Below are 26,202 nucleotides of genomic sequence, written 5' to 3' on the forward strand. Positions count from 1 at the left end.
CGTACGTGGATTTGGGGCACAGGCAGTTTATCTGGGAGGTGACGCCAGAAAGCGGAAGTGTGAGGGTGGGGATAGAGCGTCAGGGAAGGAAGAGAAGCTGGTGATGAGTCCTTGGGGCTTGGTCCACTGGGGCTCCCCCTCGGAAGTGTGGAGAAGGCGACTCAGAGGTCTTCCACTGGAAGACCAGGCAGCTGGAGCATTTATCCCAGGTGGTTGCCCCCAGGGGAGGTCACACAGAGAAAACAGCAGAGAAGCCAGAACACTTTGGTGCAGGCCCCTCGTCTAGGCTCATGGAACTGTCCATCACAGCTGTGCTGAAATTGGGTAGGCCCAGGGGCAGCGGTGGGGAGATGCTTCTCACGTGCCCGCTGCTGTTCTTGTGTGTGCATGTGCGTGTGTGTGCGTGTGTCCACGTGCAAAGTTCACACAGGGACTGAGCTGGGCACACATGCAGGTTCTTCCTGCTGGCTGCCGCACAGGTGGTATGTCTCTGCTGTGGAGGTACGTTCTCTCAGGATGCCAGTGGGACATGCAATTATGACAGATCCCAGGCACACGGGATGTGTGGTGCCCGCTGACGCGGAGGCTTGGGGTTGAGGCCTGGTGATGCTGATCAGGTAGTCTCTGTGGGAGTCCTGCCCGTCGCCTGCCCTGGCATTGGGTTTCTGGTCTCCTCCTCCCTTCTATGAGATGCCCTGTATCTCTCCTATACATCCCTTTCTCATATGCTGACCAGAATGGGTTCTATTGTGTGCAAACAAAGAACTCTAATGTCATCTTTCCTTGAGGGTTTGATTTTTTTAGGTTATTTTTAGGTTATTACCACATGATTTTATATTAAATATAAATAATTTCCATCATACACCTAATATCTTTAGACTCCTAAAGCACAGACCCAGGTAGACTGTGGCTTATCCTTTCCTACGACCATTGTGGTTCCTCATCAGTCAGGTAGCATCTGTCTTTCTCGTTGAGGTCACCTGGTTTTATCTTCTTCATTCCAAGAGACAGTCCCAGCTGAACAACTCTGAGCAGGAAGTTTTGTGCAAGAGCATGTAGGAGATGCTTTGCTGCACATGACACAGGGTGATGGGAAGAAAGGAGACGTGGCAGGTGGAGGTCTGGGTTCTGGTTCTGGCTCTTTAAAACCTTACTTGGGTCCCTTCACTTCTTTAATCATAGAGCCAATAGATCAATGGAGATGTAACCAAACGCAGAGGCCCTTGAAAGGGTTGAGAAGTCTGTGAGAGATGGGTGATTGGATTGTTGTAATCAGATGCCGGAAAGTGACATGAAGCTCAACTCAGGAACATTGTTCTTGAAATGTGTTTCAGGGTTGAACCCCTCATCAAATTATTCTAGCTCATTCTAAATTTGTGAAAGTTGTGGGTGTTTTGCTTTTTAAAAATCTGTTTTCCTTGCCTTCTCTTTGCTTGAAATTTCTTTCGTCTGCAGCTTCCCATTCTCAGCGGTTCTGTGAACCACCAGCGGTGGAGACAGGAGATGTGGGCAGGTGGAGGTGGGGGGCTGTGTGTTCCACAGCAGAGGGTTTTTTGACAACTAAAGGTAAACTCCTGAGCTCTTTCCTAGCAGCTTGATTCCTTCTCCAGATGTGTTTTTTTCTTTCATCTGAGCTGTTGAACAAACCCAACCTGGAGTGGAATTCTCAGATGGAGGCACCAACTGCTTTGCTGAACGGAGCTGGATGGAGACACTTCTTATGGTGGAAAATTGCTTCTTTGATTCTCGGCTTAAAGACCCCCGGGTGCAGCTGCTGGGGTTCCATGCAGGGGGACGCTGCCCCTGGAAGCCAGGCGGGGTCACCCCGGACCTGGCGTTTCTGAGTCCCAGTGTTTGTACACCGCTTTTCCCTTACTAGTTTCATTGCAACTGATACACTTTTTTTTTTTTTTTTGGCAATATGTTTATCTTAAAAGAAAATTTTAAATCACTCCCTTAAGGTAGAAGATCTGTCTCTTGTTTTTCTGGCTTTAGTTTTTCCTAGTACACATTAAAGTAAACGTGTAGCTACGGCAGTAATGAATTTATCACCTCAACCCATCTCACCGTGGGAGCCGCGACCTCAGGGTCTGAGTGGTGGGCGCTGTCTCTGTACCACCGGTTTTCACTATTTTGTCCGTGTGTACACATGACCAGTGCTCCTGTTCAACTCATATTTTCTTTAAATCAGCTGATATTTTTACTAAATTCAATCACCTACAACAGAAACTTTATTTCTCTTCTATGAATGGAAAGCCAGTATCGCTGCTGTAAGGAGAAGGCGGCTGTTAAAGTCGTTACACCAGAGCCAGTGTTAGAGCCTTCAGGCTGCAGAGTCGGAGGCTCCAGAATGCCTGGGTGTTGAGGCTCATGAGTTCCCTCTGTTAAAGCTGGAGACCTGCGAGCGTCGGAGAAGGCTCAAGACGGTAATGCTGCACTCCAGCGTTCCACTTGATTTAATCAGAAGGGTTTATAAAGACGAGAAGCTCTCCTTTTCCAACTTAATGTTATTTAATATTACGTCCTTGTCATGCCACCTAAAATTTTCTCATGCACCCTTAGGGATGGGGGTGTCTGTCACATTCTGAGAACACTGCCTGCTCCCTATTTGTTAAAAAAAATTTTTTTTAACATTTCAGGCATATACAAAATTCAACGAGTTGCCAGCATTTTATTTTTATTTATTTATTTATTTATTTTTTTAGAGGAGCGGGGAGGGGCAGAGGGAGAGAGAGAATCCCAACCAGGCTCCATGCCCAGTGCGGAGCCCGATGTGGCGCTCAGTCTCACGACCCTGGGATCATGACCTGAGCCGAAACCAAGAGTCAGACACTTGGGGCGCCAGGGTGGCTCAGCCGTTAAGCATCTGCCTTTGGTTCAGGTCATGATCCCGGGGTCCTGGGGTCAAGCCCCGCATCAGGCTCCCTGCTCAGCGGGAGGCCTGCTTCTCCCTCTCACACTCCCCTTGCTTGTGTTCCCTCTCCGACTGTGTCTCTCTATCAAATAAATAAATAAAATCTTAAAAAAAAAAAAAAAGAGTCAGGCACTTAACCGACTCAGCCTCCTGAGCTCCCCTCCCTTTTTTTTGAGTTGCCAGCATTTTAAAATTTGGCAAAAAAAAAATTGGTGAGGTGAAAGTTTGGTGTTTTATATATCTCTTTTCCTTCCTGATAACATCTGGTGGGATAATAACAACTGTGTGGCCTCTGGAGACTTGGCTGTCCAGGGTGGAGGGGACTGGGGCCCTAGCTTTGGCCTTCTGAGGGCGGCTCTGCTGAGCCCCCTCTTGGCTGTTTTGTTCCTGTCCTGCAAAGGGGCTCAGCAGCTGGAGGCTGCCCCATGGATTTTATTGTTGGAGGTGGTCGATGCGCCTTGGGTTTCCATCCAGAGGGAGCCTTTTCGGTGACAGGAAAGCAGAATGTTCTAGGTCACGTGACAACAGATGCTGATGAACTTTGTGTTGGGCACACACCTAGTGTAACTCTCACGCTATGGTTTCCCAGGGGAAAATGGCTTTATTTTTGTGACTTCCATGTATCTTACAGTAGTTTTGGCAACTAAAAGAAATAGGACCAATTGACTTAAATGAGACTCCAACGAATACCATGTTTTTAATTTAACCCATGAGATGTGGATCAGTGTTACATAAATTTCTCTCGTGGGAGATTCATTAATTTATTAATTCAACAAATCTTTGAGTATCTTTCGTTCGCCAGGTGCTGGTTTTTGTACTGACTCACTAGTGGGGAAGCGTATGGCTCTCTGATCTCCTGAAGCTGTATTCTAGTAGGGGAGTCCCAGAGTGTTTTGGTGTTTACGGTGCCCATTTTCTCTGAACCAAACAAGCACATACTGGAGTACTTGTTGATTTTGAATGGAGCAAAGTCTAGGTGGATCCATAGTGAGAAGGCGGTGAGGTCAGTGGGCTGGCCTGACCGAGTGTGATCTGGACGTGGGTCAGCACTGGGGCCACTGATGTCTTTTAAATTGGGGAGTGGGGAATTGAAAGTGAGTTTTGTAGCACTGCCAGCTAATGAAATAAATGTCTATCACAGATGAGCGAATTAGTACCTTCTGCTTGCTTTTGTATTTTTGTTCTTTATGTGAAGGTTTGTTGCATTTTTGTTTTCTACTTAATGATTTATTTGTTGCAATTTAAAATGCTGGTGGAAGTAAGACAAAGGGGAATAGGCCGTGACTAGGGGAACATGCAGTGAGTGAGCAGGCTGAATAAAATTGGACGGGTACAACAAAAGCGCGATAGGAAAGCAGGAGAGGGAGCAGTCCAGGCCAGGACGCTCAGGTGGGAATAACCTCAGCTTTAGGAGGAACGGAAAGGAGGTGGTTTTTCTTGGATCCAATAATATCTGGTTGTGTTTCTGGGTCTGCAAAGATAAGAACAACTCACCAGACGATGCGGCCTGGGGAGGCTGTTCAAGCGCCACACGCCCACCAGTGTCGTGACCTGACTGACGTCACACAGGGAGCTGTTAGCCAAGTTTGAAGTCACTCTCCAGCTCTCTAAGACCTGGGGCTTCTGTGACTTCTGTTCCTCTGGATGTATGATATTTATATGTCTCTGAAGATGGTTTCTGAAGTGATGACACACAGTTCAGGAGTCTGAGGTACAGGGGAGACATTGCCTAAGAAAGACAGCTCTGAGCGTCCGTGGCTGCACCAGCCGTGGCTGCATTATCCGTGGCTTCGGATATCCCAGGCAGAAATCTACTCTCTTTATGCCATTTACCTTTTTTTTTTTTTCAGGTTGCATTAATGCCCCATTACATAGGAAGTCTCTCTTTAGAAAGAAGGATTAAGGAATATTTCTGCTTCTCATTTTCCAAGTCTCTGTGTATAAGATGGGACTTATGTCACAAATACAGCTAGAACTATTGGATCCTCGAACACAGGAGCCCAAATGGGTGCTCTGGTTATTCACTCATTATGGAACAGAGGGGTCTCTGGTCTGTGTGGAGGAGACAGAATTTTCCCTTGCAGGAAGGAGAAGCAAGGCAGTGTCACCTGGAGTCTGGTCTCCTTGGTCTTTTGTGTGTGTCCCTGACAGTTCCCTCAGTAGGTAACAGACGCCTTACCCCTCCTTCTTTCCAATCACAGGATCTGCACTCATGAGCGAGCCTTCGTTTTTTTCACAGCGCGGATGAGTACTGGCATACTGTGTGTGTTTGCACACGTGCATGTATGTATGTGTTTGACACGTTTACTGTGTCAAGTGTAGTCTTGGGAGACTATTTTCTTGGACAGAAAATGGAGCAAAATTGTCAGGATGGGGAGAAAGTAGAAACTCACCCAAGAATGCTTCCCCCTGGGTGGCCTTGGGACTGCAGATCTGTTGCAGCTAAGTCGATCTGGCGTCACACTGCATACAGTTAGAGCCACATGGGGAGAAGGTCTTGTCACCAGAGGGCTCCTTCTATGGGTGGAGGGCACAGGTTGCTCATGGGGTATCCCCTGAGACTGGGGCATGTGAGTGTTAGGACCAGTTTACTGTAGTCTCTATCTGCTTAGCTATTCACCTTTATGTTACCTGCCTGGTCCCTGCGGACACTTGGACTGGCCATTGTCAGAAAGATGGAAGTGACACATATTTGCTATATGCTAGGCATTGTGCTGCATGATGTAAATACCTTCATTCATTTAATACTCAAGGCTACCATCCAAGTGGACACTATTGTCCCCACTTTACAGGTAAGGAGGCTGAAGTCCAAAGAGGCTAAAATAATTGATGTTAGGTTGTACGAGTAGAAAATGGCAGCCCTTGGCTTTGAACCCAGGCATTGGGGTCTGGAGATATGCTCTTCGCTTCTCTGTTACATTGCCTCTTAAGGCACTTTCCATGCTGGATGAAAGAGACACTGGAGAGGAGAGGCCTGGAGCGCTTGCCCTGACAGTCAGATTTTCCCCAGCCAAGAGGAGGCAAAGCCCGCGTGGGCAAGGCTGGCTCTCCTCCTCCTGGGAGGAGCCGTGGGCTGGGACCCGTGACCACGGGGGTCCAGCTCTGTTCTGCATCTCCCCACTTGTGCGATCGTGGGCGTGTGAATAATTCCTCTGCAGCAGTTCACAGGTTTTCACGAGGAACAAATGGGATAATATGTGTGAAAGCACTTGGCAAGTATTTAGGCGGTAACTGGATGTGAGATGCCGTCTCTGCTGCTACTACTGACTGAGTGACGCACGAGGTTGGGCCCACCGCCGCCCTGGGGCCTCGAAACCCACGCTGGCTCCCCTGCCACTCAGCCTGCCTCCAGTGCCCAAGTTTGCTACACAGGCTCTGACACAGGTTTGGGTAGGGAGCATTCGTAAGCAGCCGCTGTGTCGGTCACTGAGACACGGCAGGTGTCAGTCCCTCCGAAAGCATCTCTCGGGTTGAGAAGCCACCTGAGTGGCTTCGTTTGTGACATCAGTTTGCATCGTTTCTGCCTGCGTCGGATAAAGCCTGGTCATTTGCATGGCAGAGACCTGCCATATTTCACTGTTCGGTTGTGCAGTTAATTCGACAAGTGCGCTTTGAGCACCAACTGTGTGCAAAGCATCATTTAAAGACGGGAATGTAATAAAAACAAGCGAGATGTGCTCAAAAAAACTAACCTAGTCTCCTGCACCTGGGAAGGCTTCTCTGAGGGGGTGTGGATTAAGTTGAGTTGAAAGTGGGTGGGAGTGATCCAGATAACCAGAGGGGAGCGGTGTGGCATGTGAGGGATAAGGCTTCAGGCATAATGAACCGTCTGTGCAAAGGCCTGAACCGGTCAGGGTTTGGGTGGGAAAGAACTGGCACAGCCCGAAGAGAACTTAAGGAAGGGGACTTCTGACCAAGGTGGGGGCAGGGTGAAGGGAGCCAGCCAGGGGTGGCGAAGCACCCAGGACCAGTGACAGGGCGAAGCCGTTACCACCCTGGCCAGGGAGGCGGGGGCTGGGGGGGATTCACAGGGACCTAGTAGAGCATTAGTTGGAGGCAACAAGCCTTGTCCACAGGAGCCGCGTTCACAGGGAAAGGAGCTCAGCCGCCCTCTCCAGCAGGGAGAAGCCAGGACTGTAAAAACCACAGCCTCTTCTCTCACCCTCTCATCTCCTGCTGTTGATTGATCCCAACCAGAAGCCTTCGGGAGGCCGAGGGGGGCACAAGGGAGCCTCTTGGGATGCTGTTCACAGCGACAGCCTCCAGTAGTGTGGGCAAGAGGAGAAGGTAGGAAACAGATCTGCAGGAGAAACAGAAGAACCAGTACAACCAGGTGGGAAAAAAGCCCCGGGCTTCTGAGGAGTTGAGAAGGACTAGTAGGGAAGCATGAAGCCCGAGCCAGAGAGAGAATTAAAATAGCACCTACTAAGTGCTCATAGTTCAGTCCTCATATGACACCTCTAGGGTGGCTATGGAGGGCTATGGTGAGTCCATTTTACAGATGAGGAAACTGAAGTTCAGAGAGGTGATATAGCTCACGGAGCAGCTAAATGGTAGAGCCAGGACCGGAATCCAGGCAGCCTGGTTCCAGAGTCTGTGCTGTTAGCCACTAAGCCATTAGCTTCGCCACTCCCTCCATCAGGCACTTCCATGATCTCTTAATCGTGATCCAGACCACACAGGGCCTTGTGGGAATTTGGATGTGTCTGAACATGGGTGTAACCAGTGAGCTTTAAGCTTGGAACTTTGATGGCTCTGGATTGGAGCAGGTCACCCTCGTGCCATGTGGCTTGTAGCAAAGGTTGTTGTTGCTTATTGCAGCAAGAACGATGCAGGGGTGTGGAGAGGGGCACAGCGAGGCAGTCACAGAAAGGAGGGTGTCAAGGCTGATCCCAGGTTTCTGGCTTGAGCACTTTGTTGGATGGTGGTTGCTATGGACTGAGTCCCCCCACCCCCCACTCATATGTGGACACCCTAATCCCCAACGTAATGGTATTTGGATATGGACCTTTGGGAGGTACACGAGTCATGGCTGGGGCCGTCATGATGGTGTTTGTGCCTTTATAAGGAGAGACAGGGCAGAGCTTGCTTCCTCTCTCTGCTCTCCCTAACGTGAGGACACAGCAGGGAGGTGGTGGGCTGCAAACCAGGGAGGAAGCCCTCACCAGGAGCAGAATCCTCCAGCACCTGAACTGTGGACTTCCCAGGCTCCGGAACTGCGAGAAATACATTTCTGTTGTTTAAGGTCCCCCCCCCCCCCGCCCCGACCCTGGTTGATGATATCTTGTTACAGTATGTCCCAAACAGACAAAGACAGAGGTCCTTTCCCGGAGATGACAAGAGAAGCAAGATGGTTTTGTTTTTTATTTTTGGGTGGGCTGATCTTGAGTTCGGTTCTGAGTATGTCGAGTTTGATTTTCCTTTGAGACTTCTAAGAGGTGATTTCAAAGTATTCACTCGGCCACGTAACTGAGACTCAGAAGAAAGTTCTGTGTTGCTAAAATAACTCTCTGGGTCATCACACTGTAGATGGTAGATGAAGTCGTGAATATGGGTGTGTGTGTGTGTGTGTGTGTGTGTGTGTGTGTGTGTGTGTGTGTGTGTGTGTTTCGTGATGGCTGTGAGTACCCAGGTTACTGGCAAGTGTTCACAGAGAATATCCAGGGTGTCAGGGTGAGCCCTCGATCATGTTTGGACAGAGAGGAAGAGATGAAAAAATTCACTGTGGCTCACAAAATGCTTTAAATTACTAGACAAAATGATTTTTTACCAGGCATTTGAGAATTTATATCACCGAACATTGTACAAATAGCAGATTTGACAGAAAACGAGTTTAATTCCAGAAAAGGTCAGGTTATTTTCGAGTTATGAATTGAGTTTTTTTATACCTTAGCTTTGTTTATTAACATTTATTACTAAAGTGATGGGTTTGACAAAGAGAGAGGATCTTGGGTTGTTTCCATAGATTCCTTTTGTTTGATATTTGTTCTCGGTACTCACAAGGATGGTTGAAATACTGAACATCCTAACACCATCTGTTCTCTTGTCCTTGGATTATAGGCTAACTTTATACACGTACCTTCTGTGAACTCTGGGATTTTATTTGGTTCTCTGAGCGGCAGAAACGTCAGAGCCTGACTGTTTTGTTGGTGCACTTTCAACTGCAAACAGAAGAAGCCCAACTCAAAGAAGCTTAAAGGGGATGTCCGGGCTCTTGTAACCGAAAAGTGTCATGAGAGCCTCAGGTCTGGCTGCATCCAGATGCTCAGACAATGTGGCTGGGAAGCCATCTCTTTCCCACTGTTGTTTTCATTCTCAGGCAGGTGGTGGAGTCTTGCAACACTTGCTGCTTAGTGAGCAGAGAGCTAGGCTCCACTCTCCCCAACAAATCCCGGGTCCTATTCTATTTGTGAGCCCGTCCACTGTGGCCAGGGGATGGGATACTTCTGATTGGTGTGGTTGGGTCATGTGGTTTCTCCTTGGACCAGTCATTCTCTCCAGGAGGACATAGCACATTGATTGGCCACCCACACACGGATTCCTGAAGCTGAGTGTGGAGTCAGCTCACATGGACCGCCCTGGTCTGAGCACGCGCTGCTCCCAGTGGGAAGTCCAAGTGCTTTCTTAGGTGAGGGGGCTGGGTGCTGGGCTGACCCCACTAGTCTGCCTGGTCTTCTGTGGGTGAGGTGACCAGGGCCGGGGGCTTGTTGGATGGCTCTCCCAGCAGCTTTTCTGTACTTCTCAGTCTGTTCCTGAAGCACTTGAGCAACAAGGGTTGATTCTTTGGAATGTCAGCATTTGGGGGGCAGGCTGCCTGGGCACTCCTGTCACCACCATCTGCATAACGAATGCTGTATGCTCCTTATTACATGCCAAGCTCTGCCCTAGGTGTCTCCATTCAACCCTTGCTGTGAGGTGGGTACTGTTATTAATAGTCCCCTTTTACAGGTGAGGAGACTGAGGAACTCCATGACTTCCTCAGGGTCACACAGCTGGAGTCTGGGTTTTCAGCCAGAAATGTAGCTTCCAAGTCTGTGGTAACTTCACTGTCTGTCTCCTAGGACTGTCCATTTGTCCTGCACAGAGCAGCTGGTTAACGCCTGATGTACACGTAATAGGTACTCAGTGAATAGACCTTAAGCACAATGTCCCACAGTAGCATTTTGAACTCACCCCCCTGAGACTGTATCTACTTTCCAAATCCCTTTCATTGCAGAAGCATTTCTGGTTCTTAATTACTCTGCATTTACTCGTCCTAGCTTCCCATTAAACAGCACTGCCTCGCTCGTTGAACCGCGAGAAGCCATTTATAGGGCCTGAGAAAATCTCCATGTCCCCGCCCCTGCCAAGCGTGCTCACGGTGTGTGCGTGGCATCTCATTGCTTTCCCGTCATCTGTCGGTTAGAAGCAAGTCACAGGTCCTACCCGCACTCACAGGGAAGGGGTTAGACAAAGCTGCGACCACCAGCAGTCAGGGATCAGAGCGGCTGCCCTGGAGTTTACCCTCCTCTCCCAGTACATACGGGCCCGCACTGAGTAAGTGGCCAAGTCAGACACGCCTGGGCTCTTCCCTCAGGCACCTCGTGCTTCAGAGAAGTGAAACCTTTACTGTCCCCTTACCTCACCTTCTTTATCTTGGCCTTGTGCCTGTAGAGAATGTTTCGGGTCCCCCAAACTCCTGCCCTCCTGAAACTTTAGAATGGAATCTTATTTAGAAATGGGATCATCGCCAATGCGATTAGTTGGGGTGAGTGCGGGCCCTCAGTCCAGTGACCGGTGTCCTTGTAAGGAGAGGAGAGACACAGCTACATGAGGTCATGTGAAGATAGATGCTGAGAGTGGAGAGAGGTGTCTAGGAGCCGAGGATTCCCAGGAACCACCTGGGGAAGAGGCATGGACCGGACTTCCTGAGAAGGAGCCCACCCTGCCAGCATCCTGACTGTAGACTAACGGCCTCCAGAGCCGAGAGAGAGCACATTTCTGTTGTTTTAACCCTCCCCCCGGTTCGTGGTCATTTGGTAGAGAAGCCCCAGGAGACTCATACAGCCAGCACAGAGCGGGGGAGACCAGCAGGAATTTTGGGGGCAGTCTTGTTCTGTTAGATTACCTGTGCAAGGTACTGTGATTTGAGATTGGCCAAGTGTCTGTAAAGCTGGAGTCAGGGAAGAAACGATTGTACTGTAGAAGCCATCATTTGGTTGGGGAAACGGCATAGTTACAGTCTCAACGAGGCACAGGAGACCCGGCCTCCTAGGCTGAGTGGAGCTTCCTGCAGGGGTGAGCCCACTGGCATTTCCACACTCAGAGCTGCCTTGGCCAGAGTGGAGAATAAATTTCTAGAATTGTAGTAGAAATAGCCACAAGCTCATTCTTATTTATCATTCTTTCTTGCTGCGAGGGACCCCGCTGCTTTGCAAATTGACTTTGCTGATATCTAGCTATCTCCCCGGGGTGGACAAACAGACAAACAGAACAACAAGATCAAGGCACCTCTTGTGATAGGAACATTGTGATAATTAAGACCATTCTTTTGCTTGTAAAAACGTTCAATTTCTGATTTGTCAGAAGCTATACATTGAGTTTGCTTAGAATCTGACTTTCCTAGATAAAAGCTAGAATTGAACAGGGGGACAAGAGAGGGGAGACCGCCCCAAGGAGTCAGCAGGCATTGCTTGGGGAAAGTTCTCACGAGCATTGAGATCCCTCTTAGCGTGTTCCTATGCTCAGAGCTGAAATTCTTGTCCTCCAGCACTCTGCTCGGAAGGACTATGGGTTGTCTGTTTGTCCTCCAGGATGATTCCTTTTCTCTTTCAGACTCAGAGACTAAAAATATCTATTCTCAGTATCCTGGTTTTCAGCCACTTGGGTAGGAGGAGGGACCCCCCCCTCCCAACGTGTCCTGCGGTCATCTTGGCCAGTCCAGTGTGGTGGGCTCACTCCCAGACTCTTTTCCCTATCCTGCAATCTTTCCGAGTTTAAATCATGGTCTGAAAGGAGCTCTCAGCAGAGCCTGACTTTGCCAGCCTCCAGGTGCCTAGTGGGAGACGCATACATCTGTCTCTCTGGTTGATTGATCACACAGAAAGTGGTTTGCTGGGAGGATCCAAATTAAAAGTATCTTTATAGTTTTCCTGAATCACACCCTGAAAGTGCTCCAGTGCCCAGGGCTGGGCTTATCTCAGAGAGTGTGTCGAACACCAGATGTTCCCTGGCATTCCTCTCCTTGACAGAATGTGATCATCTGGAACGTGTCCAAACGCTGTTACCCAAGCGTGTTCTGAGGACCACACATGTCCTCATGGCAGCTTGTTTAAAAACACAGCACTGTTGGGTCCTGCCCCAGACCTAGTGAATTACAGTCTCTGGAGGTTGGGTCTAGATATTTGTAACTAGCAGCAGGCAATTCTGCTGTGCTTGAAAGTTCAAAAACCTCTGGTCCAGCGGGTTCCAACGCCTGTACCTCCTCCCCTGCCCTTGGTGGCTATTTTCTCTTAATGGGCATCTTCAGTCTTCAAAGTCTGATATTTGTGGGACATCCAGAGACAGATGACACCTTAGATAGAGACCCTCCATTCTACCAGTATCATTTAAGTGCCTCCCATGTGCCAGGCCTGGTTCTCAGAACCATGGATAAAGCAGGGAGTAAAACTCATAGAAACGCCTGCTCTCCAGTGCTTTCCTCCAGTGGGGGAGAGAGCTAATAAGCTCCGAAGTGAAGTGTTTGGGTGTTGGTGTTCTGTTTCGGATAACTACGAAAGGCTCACCGAGGTGACATTTGCCCAAACCTGAAGGAGATTAAGGAGAAGTTCCTGCAGAGGTTTGAAGGCACTCACTGTTCTAGGAACCAGAAGGAAGCAGGTTCCCCACCAATACAGAATGTTCGCATATTTTTACACACATAAACATGCCTTTTTAAAGAGCATTGCCATTCCAAGCTACAAGAGTGTTAGGAGTTTTTCTTTAATTTGAGAATATTTAGCCAATTGAAATGAATCTACTGAAACGGGAGCATAAAGTCTCATAGACAATAGCGAGCAAAAGGAACCTTGATTGGGATTTTTTTCCTTCCTTGAGAAATGAAATAAAAATTATGACAGGTTTATTTTATCTTACGTTAAATAAAATTTAGGTTCAGCAATTCCCACTCTGTGCCACTCTGAACAAAGCACGCGTCGCCTGTGACAATTTGTTATTTTCCTCCAATTTTCTACAGCTGTGCAATACTGCGTTTTTCATTTCACACCTGACATTGTCAGTAGGATCACAAAAAGGATCAATTTAGCAGAGATATTCGAGGGCTTCCCCAATTTCCTCAAGAGCTTCACAATGCTTTGCTATTCGAACTGCTCTCTTTTGAAGAAACCGATCCTTGTTGATTTTTTCCTGTTCGCTTGTTAACTGTCAATACAGATCTGTTGATGGTGGACCCCCTCCTGGGTTCTTTTTCTCCGTAGCTTTGCTGGCAGTTGTCAGTCCTCCAGTACCACAAGATTTGCAATTTCACTTTGCGGTAGATTTGCATTGCATTTGCCATGTGTTTATAGCTGACAGTCAGCAGCACGGGACCAACCCCAATGGCAGGGATGATGGAGTAATGTTTGGGCACAGGTGCGCTGTCACCCAGCGGCCACATGTGAGTGGGAACAGATTATCTGACAAGTCAGTTCATCAACAGTTTCTCATTCTGCCAATGTGTTCTTCTCAATAGAATGCCATAACTACAAGAATTGAGATAAATATTTGTATAATGAAGACCCTATGGAAATATAAATAAGTTTTTTGTGACTATAAGAAAGTAGTTGTTATATGAGCCAAAGATGGTCCCTGTATATTGGCCCCTATATTATTTATTTCTTCACAGCAGACTGGGACTTGTTAGCTCAAAATCCTGCCAGCACCAAACTCAAATCTTTACACATCTGATTGTTATAAATATATCCCAAATAAGCATATTTTTAGCCATTTGGAGCCTGCCTGCTTTGCATACCCTGCAAAAACCCTGCATACCCAACGTCTGTTAGCCATAAATTCTGGTTATAAGACCCCAAGTCTGCGCTGATCTGCAGACTTGCCCATGTGTTGCTCAGTGACATCAGGTAACACATAACCCCCCTCTCTGATCCTCCTGTTTCCTGGGGCTCCCTTGCCCTCCTCCCTTTCGGGGTGGTGGTGGTTTCATATCCTTTGGAAGATCTTATGCTGTGAGGGACTCCATAGCATGCAAACCTGTCCTAGTGTTGCCCCATAAGGCTTGCTGTGTGCTCCTGCCACCTTGTGGTCATACCTTTTACTTGCTGGGCCCCAGATCCCCGAAGCTCATTACAGCGCTGAGGCCATTAATAGTTTTCATATAGTTTTAGATATTGTTGTTTTTATACATAACAAGCATTAAGAATATCACCAAGCCTAAAAATATTTCTCTAAAACACACGTAATGAATATTCAAGACATGGATTTTTCTGGGCTTAAATTATTCTAACAAATATAATCTAAAATCGGGAAGGATTTGGGCTAAGAACTGGAATTCAGGAACAGTTTTATAACTTGTATTTAGGAGAGGGGTAGAACCTCAGTAATTTGCCTTTAGGCTTGTGTTTTTGATACCCAACATTCATTTCTTCTCTTGAGACTTGAATTTCTTTTTAGGAGCCACTTTTTGTGATTACTGCCATGAGATTCAGATGGGCTTAACTTTACTCTTAGTGCAGGGATGGTAGTTGACTGGCTAAACTGGTGAGCACTGTTCTTCCCCTAGTTCTTGGTCCAAGGTGGAATGAATACTCAGTCTAATTCAGCCAATGAAAACCTAGCTCCAGGATTTTGTTCTGAGGGAGAGAATCTTGCTTTTCCTTTGTGGATGAGGATGTGAGATCTGGAGCTGCTGCAGCCACACTGACCACAAGAGGAGAGTCTGTCAGTGCAAAGGATGCATCCTTTACTGCATATCCACTGTGTAAGCAACCAAATGGCCAAAAATCCAGCCTAGAGTTGAGTATTTAGTTCTAAAGTGGATGGCCTAAGTATAAAACAAAGATTTGGATGCACTCATCAAGCAAGTTTTCTTGTGCCCTGCTAGATGGTAAATATAGTGGACTGGAGAGATGTTGGAGGAATGAGATGGAGAAGCTGTGGGTCTCTGCCCTGTCTCTAGTCCCTGCTGGGTGGAAACTGGCCTGGAGTCTAGATGTCTTTCTTATTGCTTCCCCACAGCAGCTGGAATGTCATCAGTCCCTTCCAACCAGCAAGGTGCTCATCTGGAGTCTAAGACCCTTCCCCATCACAGGCAAGATCAAAGTTTCAGATTACTCTGCTCCTCAGAACAAGGACAGGGCCCCGGGCACTTGGAAGGGTGGTGGAAGTTGGGGGGAGAAACCCCTCTGTGTGTGCAGGGTGGTAGCGGTCTGACTCATCTTGAGGCCCCCCTGCTGAGCTTAAGTAGCAGGGGGGTCACATTCAGTGGTAGCTGCTCCCCTGGCTGCAACTGGGCGTCCCTGTTACAAACACCAGGTCTGCTTGCTTTGTTGGGAACGTTATACGGAACTAGAACATATGTTCAGAAAAGTACACGTGAGTGAGCACAGCCTGATGAATTCTTGAGACCCACCATGCAGTCACATGCAGAAGGAGAAACAGAACATTGCTGGGGCCCCAGAAGCCCCCTGGGGACCCCATCCAGTTACTTCCCCAAAATGTGACCACGATGCTGACTTCAGCCTCAGAGGTCTGTTGGCCTGTTTCTGACTTCCTGTAAATGGGATTTTGCAGTGTGCCCTTTCTCGCCCAGCAGTATATCTGGAGGTTCGTCGTGTTGTTTGGGTGGTGGCAGACTGCTCATTCTCGTTTCTGCTGCACTGTATTCGTGGCTATCTGTTCTCTTCTCACTGAGCAGTTTCGGCTGTTTCCATTCGGGCTCCATCGGATGGTGCTGCCACGGACTCCCTTGTGCTCTTCTGGGGAACACGTGCATGCATTTCTCTTAGGCATCTGCCTAGCAGTGGAAGTGCCAGGCTGTAGATCTGCAGAAATTCAGCTTGGGAGACATTGCCAGATGGTATTCCAAAGAAATGGAACCACGATCATGCATTCCAGCAATGCACACCAGTTCCAGGTCGACACTTGCTAAGTTCTCTCTTCGTTTCAGCCCTTCTGATGGGCAAGTGTCTGTTTTCTGTGCTGTACAAGGAGGCTTACAAGAGTGCAGTGCTACCGACGGTAATGATAGGGATAATTAATAATAATAATAGAGAATAAAAGTTAAGACAAACCCTGCAATGCCGTGCATCTGTCTGCATCTGTCCTGTGTGGCTCCATGCACTAACGGAGACAGTTCATGTGTGACTGTTGAGCCTACGGGTACAGAAGCTGGCCTGTCTTTATGGCAGTTTTGGAAGGTATTTAGCAGCTTGAAAGTCCCCTTTCTGGGGGATGGATGGGCCCTAGGAAGCCTGGAAGGGGGCGAGGTAGGTATCTGTTTTCTTGGGACTTCCTCTTTGCCTCGAAATCAGCCATGCTGAAGTTTCTGGATCCCCTTGTGCTCCAGATCACCGACGCAGCAGGGTGAGCCTCTCAGGTCTGACATTGCTGTAGCTCGGGGGGGGGGGGGGCAGCCAGAACCAAAGGAAACCAGCAACGCAGGAAGGCGCTAGGGCAGAAACGTTCCTGGTGTGTTCTGGGTCGGCAGGAGGTTGCAGTCCTAGGTGACTTGGGAGGAGGACGGGGATAGAGGGAAAAAGTAATTGTGTCTGGAGCCCTAATGCTGAGCGCCGTGCTTGGGTGTGGATGGTGGAGTAGAGATTGAGAGCCGGTGACCCTGCAGGCGAGAACACAGAGATGTCCCCGCTGATGGCCAAACCTGGAGGGCTACTGGTGGCAGGCTGCCCCTGGGGAGGGAAGCAAACGGCGGCTACTGTGACGGGCTCTCATCTGGGCTCCAGGTAAGCAGGAAAAGGTGAAGGAGTCAGACACCTTCTCGAGAGCATCGTGGCATGTAGAAAAGCATCTGTGGTGTCCCGGGGCCAATAATCCCATTTGAGGGAAACCTTGGGAGGCCACCTTGGTGTACTCTCTGCCTCTGTCCTCATGCACAGCCCTAGGCACTGGTGTGACCCTGCTGGGAGACCTCTGTTGGGTACGGGTCACCATCCCAAGTCTGCATCCCGGCCTCCCCTGGGATCGCCTGGATCTCTTTAGGACCAGCAAGGGCAGTGACAATGGTGAGCACAGTGGCTGGCCTCCAGACCTGCTTGGGCTGTTGGTACTTGTGGTCGCCCCTGGTTGGAGGCCTGCTTCTCAGCACTCCCAGGGAGAGTTCACCCATTGCAGTGGCCTCTATCTCAAAAAATAAAAAAGACTGCCAAGGAGGGTAGTGGGGAGGCCCTAGCATCCAGTTGCATGAATCCGTTCAGAGATGCTGAGTCCCTGAAGACAAGGTGAACATCAAGTCTCTGACAACAAGGGGACCTGTGCCTTGTTTTTGGATGAGAAGGAGAGGAAATAAACAAAAAATCCCAAGGAGAATCCTCAGTGGACATGTGCTGGAACCTCCAGGACTGAAAGGGCAGAGGGGCCATTAGGGCTCAGTTGGGAGCTGGAGTGCAGGTCATGGGTCACTGGACTCAGCTGCTGTGGCATTGGCCAGCAGCTCGTTGTGTGCATGTGGCTCACGGGGGATACCACGTGGATGGGAGCAGGTTTCTAATCCTGGCTCTGCCATTGCCCGGCTCCATGACCTCCAGCTGGCCACTCAGCCTGGGGGCGGGAGGGTCGAAATGTGTTCATCTGGACTTTGAGGACAATAGTAATAATATGGCCCACGGGGCTGTCTGACGAAAGAGCTCCATGAGCCGTCGTGCTCACGTAGGAGAACGTGATAACTGTTACAATAGCAAGTTCTACCAGAGAGGAGACGCGACTCCTGGAACATTCTCTCCAATTGCCCCTTTGGCAGAAAGATGGAATAGCTGAAAGTGGGGACAGAACAGAACGCCTCTTTACGGTTCGCATAAATTAATCCCGGGAACATCATGGTGGTGAGAAAGAACGCTTGCAGGTGGCAGCACCCTTAGTCAGTGCTGTCGGGAAGGAGATCGGTCAGAGCAGGGAGTGGCGTCTGCGTCTCCTGGGGGCGCTGCAGGGTCAGTGGGGATTTCTCAGGGCGCGAGGGCTAGCCACTGAGCGTCCTGGCATCTATGCGAGGACCTGCATGAGGAGAATAAAGGAAGCAGGAGCATTTCTTCGCTGTTTAACCAAGTCTGCAGGAATTTGAAGCCCCAATTCCGCCCCCACGCTCCTCATGGTAGGCAGCAAAGCCAGGGGCGCTAGGACAGCCCTTGGGTCCAGAGCGCTCCCTCCTGCTCCTTGAGATTCTGGCTTTATAAGTTCCCTCCTTCGGTCTTGGGGATTTTGTTTTATATTGATAAATGCTTTTTTATTTTTATTTTTTTTAATTTTCAACCTCTCCTGGGACGGGCTATTCATCTGTTTCTACCCCCTTTTCTTTCTTTCTTTTTTTTTAAAACATACAATTGGCCATTTCCAAGGGACCAGTTCAGTGGCATTTAGCACATTTGCGGTGCGGTCCTGTCCCCACCAAGACTGTGCCGTTAGTCTAGCAGTTATTGCCCCTTCTCCCCCAGCGCCCCCCAGCCCCTGGCAGCCGCCAGTCTGCTCTCTGTACGGATTCGCTTCTTCTGGACATTTTACATAAATGGAATCACACAATACACGGCCTTTCATGCCTGGCTTCTTCCACGGCAACTGATGTCGAGGTTCATCCCCATTGTAGTGGGTGTCAAAGCTTCATTCCTTTTCATGGCCAAATTGTGTTCCTTTTTTTTTTTTTTTTAAGATTTTATTTATTTATTTCAGAGAGAGTGAGCAAGCAAGAGAAAAATCGAGAGAGAGAGAGCATAAGTGGGTGGGTGGGGGCACAGCGAGAAGGAGAAGCAGGCTCCCCACTGAGCAGGGAGCCTGACATGGGGCTCGGGGCTCAATCTCAGGACCCCAAGATCGTGACCTGAGCTGAAGGCAGATGCTTCACCGACTGAACCACCCAATCATGTTCATTTTGATGTATCTGTGGAAAAGGGTGCCCAGGGCCTCACCGGGCCTTGCTTGTAGGTTCACAGGCCTCTGGGAAGCAGAGGGACGTCATGTTCCCTTGCAGCCAAGTACCTGCTGACCCTGTGCAGTGTTTGTTCCTGGACTCGGAAGTGCAAGCACGTCCTTTTGCCCCTACTCCTACCTAGTTAAGGCATGGCGAGCAGAGGGCACTGCATGGCTCTGCCTTCCTCCTAATTGTTCCCCGCACACGTTCCCAGCTCGTCCACGGGCAAGTCCCAAGGCTGCTGTCCAAGAACTTGGATGATGCCCTGGACTCCTGCTGCTGCAGAGGAGACGCTGTCTGCTTAGTTGCAACAGAGGGCCATTTGAGGAGCAGGGAACACATGGGAAACAACCAGGCTGTGAGCTGGCCTTTTCTCAGTGCCGGAGCGCCTGGGTCCTTGGGTTCTTCCTCGGGAAACGTGCTGCCAACACCATACCAGGCATTCCCTAGCTATGCTATCCTGCCTGGATGTTGTGTGTATTTTTCTCCTGACGACGGCATGCTCCATCATTCCCTTCTCCCCGTGTGGTCAGGGCCACCCTTTCCTCCTCGGTCCCCTGGGCTTCCCCAGCCCCCCAGCCGTGTGTGCTCCCTCCACCTCGTGGGGACCCGTCCCTGTCTCCAGATGAAGAGCAGGCCCAGCAGATTCCATCCACGTCCACCCAGACATACCTGCCTCATTCCCATCACTCGCAGCCCCTGCAGCAGACAGCGCTCTGGTTCCCGGCGCGTTGATGAAACGTAAAACTAACTCGCTTGGCAAAAGGCTGGGGCTCCGTCTTCGGGGCACTTGTAAAAATAACAGGATACTTAGTTTTCAAAGGAAAGCCATTTACCACCTCTCTTCCCTACGGTCTCCCAGAGGAAAGGAAAGATCTGCTCTGGCTCCATATTTCTTACCAGCTGTCTTGAACTAACGTGGTTTCATACATGTATACATCTTTTTCTTACCCCACAGAATTAAGGCCGCAGCCGGTGTGAAAATATCGGCCGTGCGAGTCAGCAGCGAGCAGCAGTGGGCAGTCCAGGAGGACATAGACAGCAGCAGCGAGCAGACAACGGCCACACTCACCTGCGTGGGCCACCACCCGGACACGCAGAGCAGGTAAGCGCTGACGTCCCCGTGCGCGCCTCGGCCGTGGTGGGGCTGGGGTAGCTGCAAGAGCTGATAGCAAAATAATGTGCACGTAATGAGGAGAGGCCTCTGCCTTTAATGGGCGATGTGTTCCTTTCGCCCATCAGCACTGCTCAGCCGTTCGGCTTTCGAACGGCTCCATTACGGGGCTGTGCTGCCGTAAGAAGCTTTTATCCTTACGCTCTTTATACACCAGTGGCCCAATTACGGGAGCAGTCTCAAAAATTACCTGAACTCACATATGTGCAGGGTTTGAGAACCGTATTTTAGGAATTTATTATTATTACTGTTATTGTTTGCACTGAAGACTGAAGAATGAAATGAGAACCATAGAAATGATCTAAGAGGCGAGGGGGAAATGTACCTTTTTACGAGCAAACGGAGAGTGGCTAGAGCAATTGAGTAATTGTATCTCAGTGCTTAAATGCAGTCATTTTGCAGATATCACACCTGGGTATTGGCGAGTGGAGTCAGAATGGGAGATCAGGTGAACTTGGTATTGCCGGCACATGCTTGTCCTCTCCGGCTCAGATGCCGGCCTTGGGTTTCATAGGGCTGCACTCACCTGGGAGATGGAGGGAGGTCATTGCTAGTCATCGTGCATCAGGACCCCAAAAAGGCAGAGGGAGCTGTTCCCACTGTGGTAACAGCCTTTTCTCTCAAGGAGTCTGGCCAAAATGAGCCACTAGACATGTCACCCCGGCCCCTGCCTTAAAGCCACAGTGGCTCTGGCTTCAGCCAGGATGAGACTCGAGGCCTCAGCTTGGCAGGCGGGCCCCTTGCAGATCTCTGCCATTGTCATACCCTGTTCTCTTTTCTTTCCCCTCTAGTATTCAAACTCCACGGTCTTTGGCCCCGAGGGGTTACTCTGTGGCCGCTCTGGGGCGTGGGTGGGTGGCTGGGCTCCTGAGGCTCAGGGAGGTTGGGTGGAGCTTGCCTCCTCCAGGGGAGTCCTGCACCAAGTGCTCCCTGCCTGGGTGACCCTGGCCAACCTCAACTAGGACCCTGTCCTGCCTGCTTCCAAGAGCTCTTCCAAAGGGAAGGGAGTAAGTGGTCACGAGCTTTCTGTTAGGTATATTGACCAGTCCAAACTCAACATTCTGATTATCCTGCTCTCCATCCCTTGACAGGGCTTTTCATCTGCAACCTCATGTGGCCCATGGTTTCCCTGGAAATCTATCTGCCTGCTGAGCGTTCCCGCACCCTGAATTGTCAGTATATGGGGAGAGCCTAGGATTTTTATATTGGCTCAGGTGCTTTCATTTGCGAGTACTAGAATATCCACCAAACGTGGCTGCTACAACACAGTTTTATCATCTCACCTGGCAAGAAACTTGGGGCCGGGTTGTTGGCGGCTGGTTAATGCGGCAGCACAGACGGTGTCACCCAGGTGTGTCCTGTCTTCCACTCTGTTGTGCCCGGCTCACTGACTGTCATCCTCCCTCTCGTTTGCTCATAGTCGCAAGATGACTGTAGCAGTCCCAGGCATCACCAGCCTACCCAGTTGTTCACTAACACGGGCAGGGAGGCGCTTCTGTGTATCTCTTTTTTATTGGGGACGAAGACCTGGAAGTCATCTCTTCAGATCTCAGGGGGAAGCGGCGGGCCTTTGCCCAAGAAGCAGTCTGGGAAAGCAAACACCCAGCACTGTTTTGGGGAGTTGTTGTGGGGGGAGGTCTTTGTTATAAAGGAAGAAGGGTGGAAGAATGGCGGTCAGCTAGCACCGTTGGCCACACGCTTCAGATGTGGTGCCTGCCAAGGGTTGTAGCTTCCTCTCTGTTTTGTGCTGGGGCCCAGACTCTGTGTTGCTGGGGATGTTGTTTGGGTGGGCTTTGTCCAGCGGCTGCCGTTGGGCGCCACACTGAAGAAGGCCAAGCAAAAAAGGGGTGTTGGGTTTCTCATGCTGATGGAGACGTGCAGGGGGGCTCCTACCAGGGACATCTGGATCCAGCTGCACAAGTGGCATCCTTAGCGACCTGTCCCCTGTCTTTCCTCTGGGTTGGCAGCATCTCCGGCAGGATCTTCCCTCCTGGTGGCAGGTCGGCCACCAGTGGCTCCCAGTGTCCATCCTGCTGTCATGGTCACTTCAGGGAGGACGCCGCTCTTCCCCGTCAGGTCCCCTGGCTCTGTTTGGCCCAGCTTGGATCATGGACCCCCCAGAACCAGTCAGTCACTGTGGCCAGCCCACGTGAATGATGTGGGCTTAGAGGATGAGAAATGTTCTGGGGGATGGATGCTGGGGGTGCAGATACACGAGGGGGCCTTGTGGTTATCACAGTCCTGCTGTGCTGAGGGGTCCGAATGGGGTGCCTGGACATACACCCTCCGAAATCACCATTTGGGTATACATCTTGGGTATAGATCTTCCTTGATTCATAACGGGGTTACTTCCTGATACACCACACCCATCATACGTTGAAAATATCATGAGTTAAAAATGCGTACAATACACCTAACTGGACACCACAACTTAGCCAGGCCCACCGTCAGCGTGCTCAGAGCACGGACGCGAGCCTCCCGTTGCACAAAACCACAGAGCCTGTTCTGTACGGGAGTGCTGACTCTCATGTAATTCACTGACGACTGCGCTGACAGTGACAGGAGGCTTGGCCGTGAGGGTGCAGGTGGCGTCTGTGACCCTCGTGATCGCGTGGCTGACGCGGAGCGGCGGCTGCTGCCGAGCATCACGGGAGAGGATGTGACCGCGGATCGTGAGCCGGGGACAAGATCTAGGTTCAAAATCCCAAGTACGACTTCTACTGAATGCGTTAATTGCTTAAACGCCATCATCCAGCTGACAGTTGCATGCGTGTCAGACCGTCCTGAGTCAGAAAGGTCTGTGTGAGGGCAGAATCCGGGGTCTCTGCGTAGGAAATCGACTCCTTGAAGTACTGGACTGAGCAAGTGGTGATGTTTTACACTGAAGAGAAAGCAGAGGCTGTGATGATCTCTTTTGGCTCTGTGAGAATCAGTTTAGCCTTCTCTTTAGGAGAAAGAAACCAGTTACAGGAGAAGACGAGTCGTTACCTAAGCAGAGTTACATAATTAGTACATAATTATGAGACGCTCTCCCATCCAGCGTCCTCCTGGAGGTCAAACACCTCCCCGGGGCTGGATGAAGGACAGGGATTGATGATTTGGCATGACAATTTATACTTATCTAATATCCCTCTAAAATCCATTCCATAATCTAAATAAATAATTGCTTCTCTTTATACTTTTCTGTTGAATTGTGATGTCAAATGAGGTGTGAAACACAAGCTCACGGACCGTGTTTGCCGGCTAACAAAGTGAATATATGAATATATCCCTAACAAAACATCCCTCAGAAAGGTGTAATCTCCAAATTGTGACAACCTTGGACGGAATAGAGTTTTTAATAGAATATAATGTACAAACTGCCTGAAATTCTGTGATAAGAATTAAAAATGTGTCGTATGGGAAGACCCGACGCGCTCAGTGAGAAAGGCAGTAAAGGTCTTAATTTAAAATATTTTAATGAATGCTCATTGTGAGGAAATGTGAGTAATAGAGATGAAAACCACAAGATAAAGAGTAGTGTTACCAAAGGAGGAGAGAAGAGATTAGAAAAATAAGGAAATTTGAAAGTGTTCAGAACAGATAACAGGGCAGCGATGGAAATGGAGGGTAGCCGTTGGGCGGTTTGCGTGGAGACCACGTGCGGTCAGAGACAAGGTTGCTCCCTGAATGGTTTCTGTCTGGCTGTTGGGAGCCAAACCTCAGCGAAAATAAGCTGCAACTTTTTCTATGGTCAGAAACCACAATACAGAGTTCATTCTCATCCAAACACTGGAGAAGAGCTTGGGGGTGCAGCATGGAAAGAGGAGTTTGTGCCTCTCCATGGGATAGAAAAGCAAAAGCCCCCAAATAGATTTCTTTAAAGAAATGAACACACCCCACATTGTTGTCAGCCCAGCTGGGGGTGAAATCAAGATCAAAGTCACATGTTTACTGTGGAGTGTTACCCTGTTGGAAAATCTGGAACCCATCTTCCAGGAGTTCTCCTTTGCCTGCTCTCATCCAGAAAATCCTGCGCAAACGAAGGGGTCGCCCTCCTGAATAACCTAACTCATTACTTTTTCTGAAATTCAGCCCTTACAACGGCGTTAGTATAAGAGTCACTGTGTCAAGTATCATTATGTGGATTCAGGAAACACAAACCAGGATAAATAGTTCGCTGCACTTCAGGATTCTTAATTTAATTTAATTTTTTTTTAGAAGAAGGACAAAGACAGGCCAGAGGTGGCAGTGGCTTCCTCTGTCTCCAAGTACAAGCACTGTTTCCTACCTGACTTGTTTATGTTGGTTTCTTTCCTTCTCTAGACGGTTTAATGACAGGTAAAGATAGAACACAGAGAACATCTAAGTATGTCTTTGAGGACAATTTTGTGTGATTCTGTCGTCCTTTGCTTAGTTTATTTAAAGACGGATTGAAAAATTCTACAATGCGTATTAGGTGCCAGATGTCATCGTGAGTCTTTTAGGAAAGTATCTTTTAAGAGTCGGCAATGTTAGAGCCCCGCGAGGCAGATAACTGGCATGATTGCTGCTTAACAGATGTGTAAGCTGACCAGTTTAAATGACTTCCCAAGCTCTCCGGGCCAGTAAGTAGCCAAAACAGTAGGACCTTAGAGTCCAAGCTCTTATCTGAGCCCCGGGATGTTCCCAATTGCGTGTTCTTCCTTTGCCCTCGTTCAGCATTCTTGTCCAGTCAGACTGAAAACTCAGTGACAGCTTGCCCATGGCCCAGGCAGGCCATCTGGCAGGTGGCTCGAATAGTAGCCCCTTGAAAGATGTGCACACATCCTCACCCCGCAATGTGTGAGTGTTTATTTGGGAAGAAGGATCTTGGCAGAGGTAACTAAGTGAAGAATCTTGAGATGAGGAGATTATCCTGGATTGCCCGGGTGGGCTGTCAATCTAATGTCAAGTGTCCTCGTAAGACAGACACGGAGGAGAAGGCCATGGAGATGGAGGCAGAGATTGGAGTGAAGTGGCCACAAGCCAAGGAAGCCAAGCAATGCCCAGAGCCCCCAGAAACTGGAAAAAGCAATGAACGAATATTCCCGTAGAGCCTTAGGTGGGAGCGCGACCCTGCCGACACCTTGATTTTGGAGCTCTGGCTTCCAGAGCTGTGAGAGAAGAAATCTCTGTTGCTGTAGGCTATTAAGTTCGGGGTAATTTGTTACAGCAGCTGTAGGAAACTAATACAGGGGCTTCGTGACTACTTGCTGTACAGATAAATCAAGACTTCTCAATCCTGGATGCATAGCAGATACCTGGAGGTCCTTAATAAGTACACATTCCTTAGGCCTTACACCTCAGTGGGTCACAGGCATTGATACTGTAAAAGCTCTGCAGGTGATTCTTTAAAAAAGACTTATTTATTTATTTGAGAGAGAGTGTGTGTGTGCGTGAGAGTGTGCACAGCAGGAGGGGCAGAGGGAGAGGGAGACAGAATCTGAAGCAGACTCCACGCTGAGCAGAGAGCCCAGCGAGGCGCTCGATCTCATGACCCCGAAATCACAACCTGAGCCAAAACCGAGACTGAGATGGTCAACTGACTGCACCGCCCAGGTGCCTCTCCAGGTGATCTTAATGTGTAGCCAGAGTTGGGAATTAGTGGGATGTAGGAATGAATGAAATAGTCATGAATTCAAACACCATAAGAAGATAAAGGTATTTTGTTTTTAACAATTTTTGGATTTGAAAACAGTGGATTTAGAAACACACAGTTATTAAGTTTACAATAAAATTTGCCACTGGATACCTCTCAGTACCAGCTGCCAGGACAGTTCAAAACCAGGATTTGGGTATAGAAACATATCATGTCCTGGATTTGTCTGTAATTCGTGCTACAAATTGGTAACAGGGTTTGCCTATGGGAAATAAAGGGCTACTTCCCCTGCCTCCCAAAAAGGGATAAGACCAACCAAAGAAAAGGGAAAGAGAAATATTTTAAAAACATGCCACCTCTTTTTCTAGCCAGTGTGAAACTCTGTGAATTTATGCCGCCGGCTGGTTTCA

At 49.2% G+C, this 26,202-nt stretch overlaps 1 protein-coding gene across 1 annotated transcript in view; it reads left to right on the forward strand.

The window, feature by feature from the left end:
* TMEM132B (transmembrane protein 132B) overlaps positions 1-26,202 on the forward strand; it is a 359,857-nt gene that overhangs the window by 171,031 nt on the left and 162,624 nt on the right. The window contains exon 3 of the mRNA XM_045779135.2: positions 19,978-20,124. Within this exon, the coding sequence (XP_045635091.2) occupies positions 19,978-20,124 (147 nt within the window). The remainder of the gene's footprint in view (positions 1-19,977; positions 20,125-26,202) is intronic.

The sequence above is a fragment of the Ursus americanus genome, chromosome 30, assembly GCF_024610735.1.
Source record: "Ursus americanus isolate L20-20 chromosome 30, mUrsAme1.1.p, whole genome shotgun sequence".
NCBI lineage: Eukaryota > Metazoa > Chordata > Mammalia > Carnivora > Ursidae > Ursus > Ursus americanus.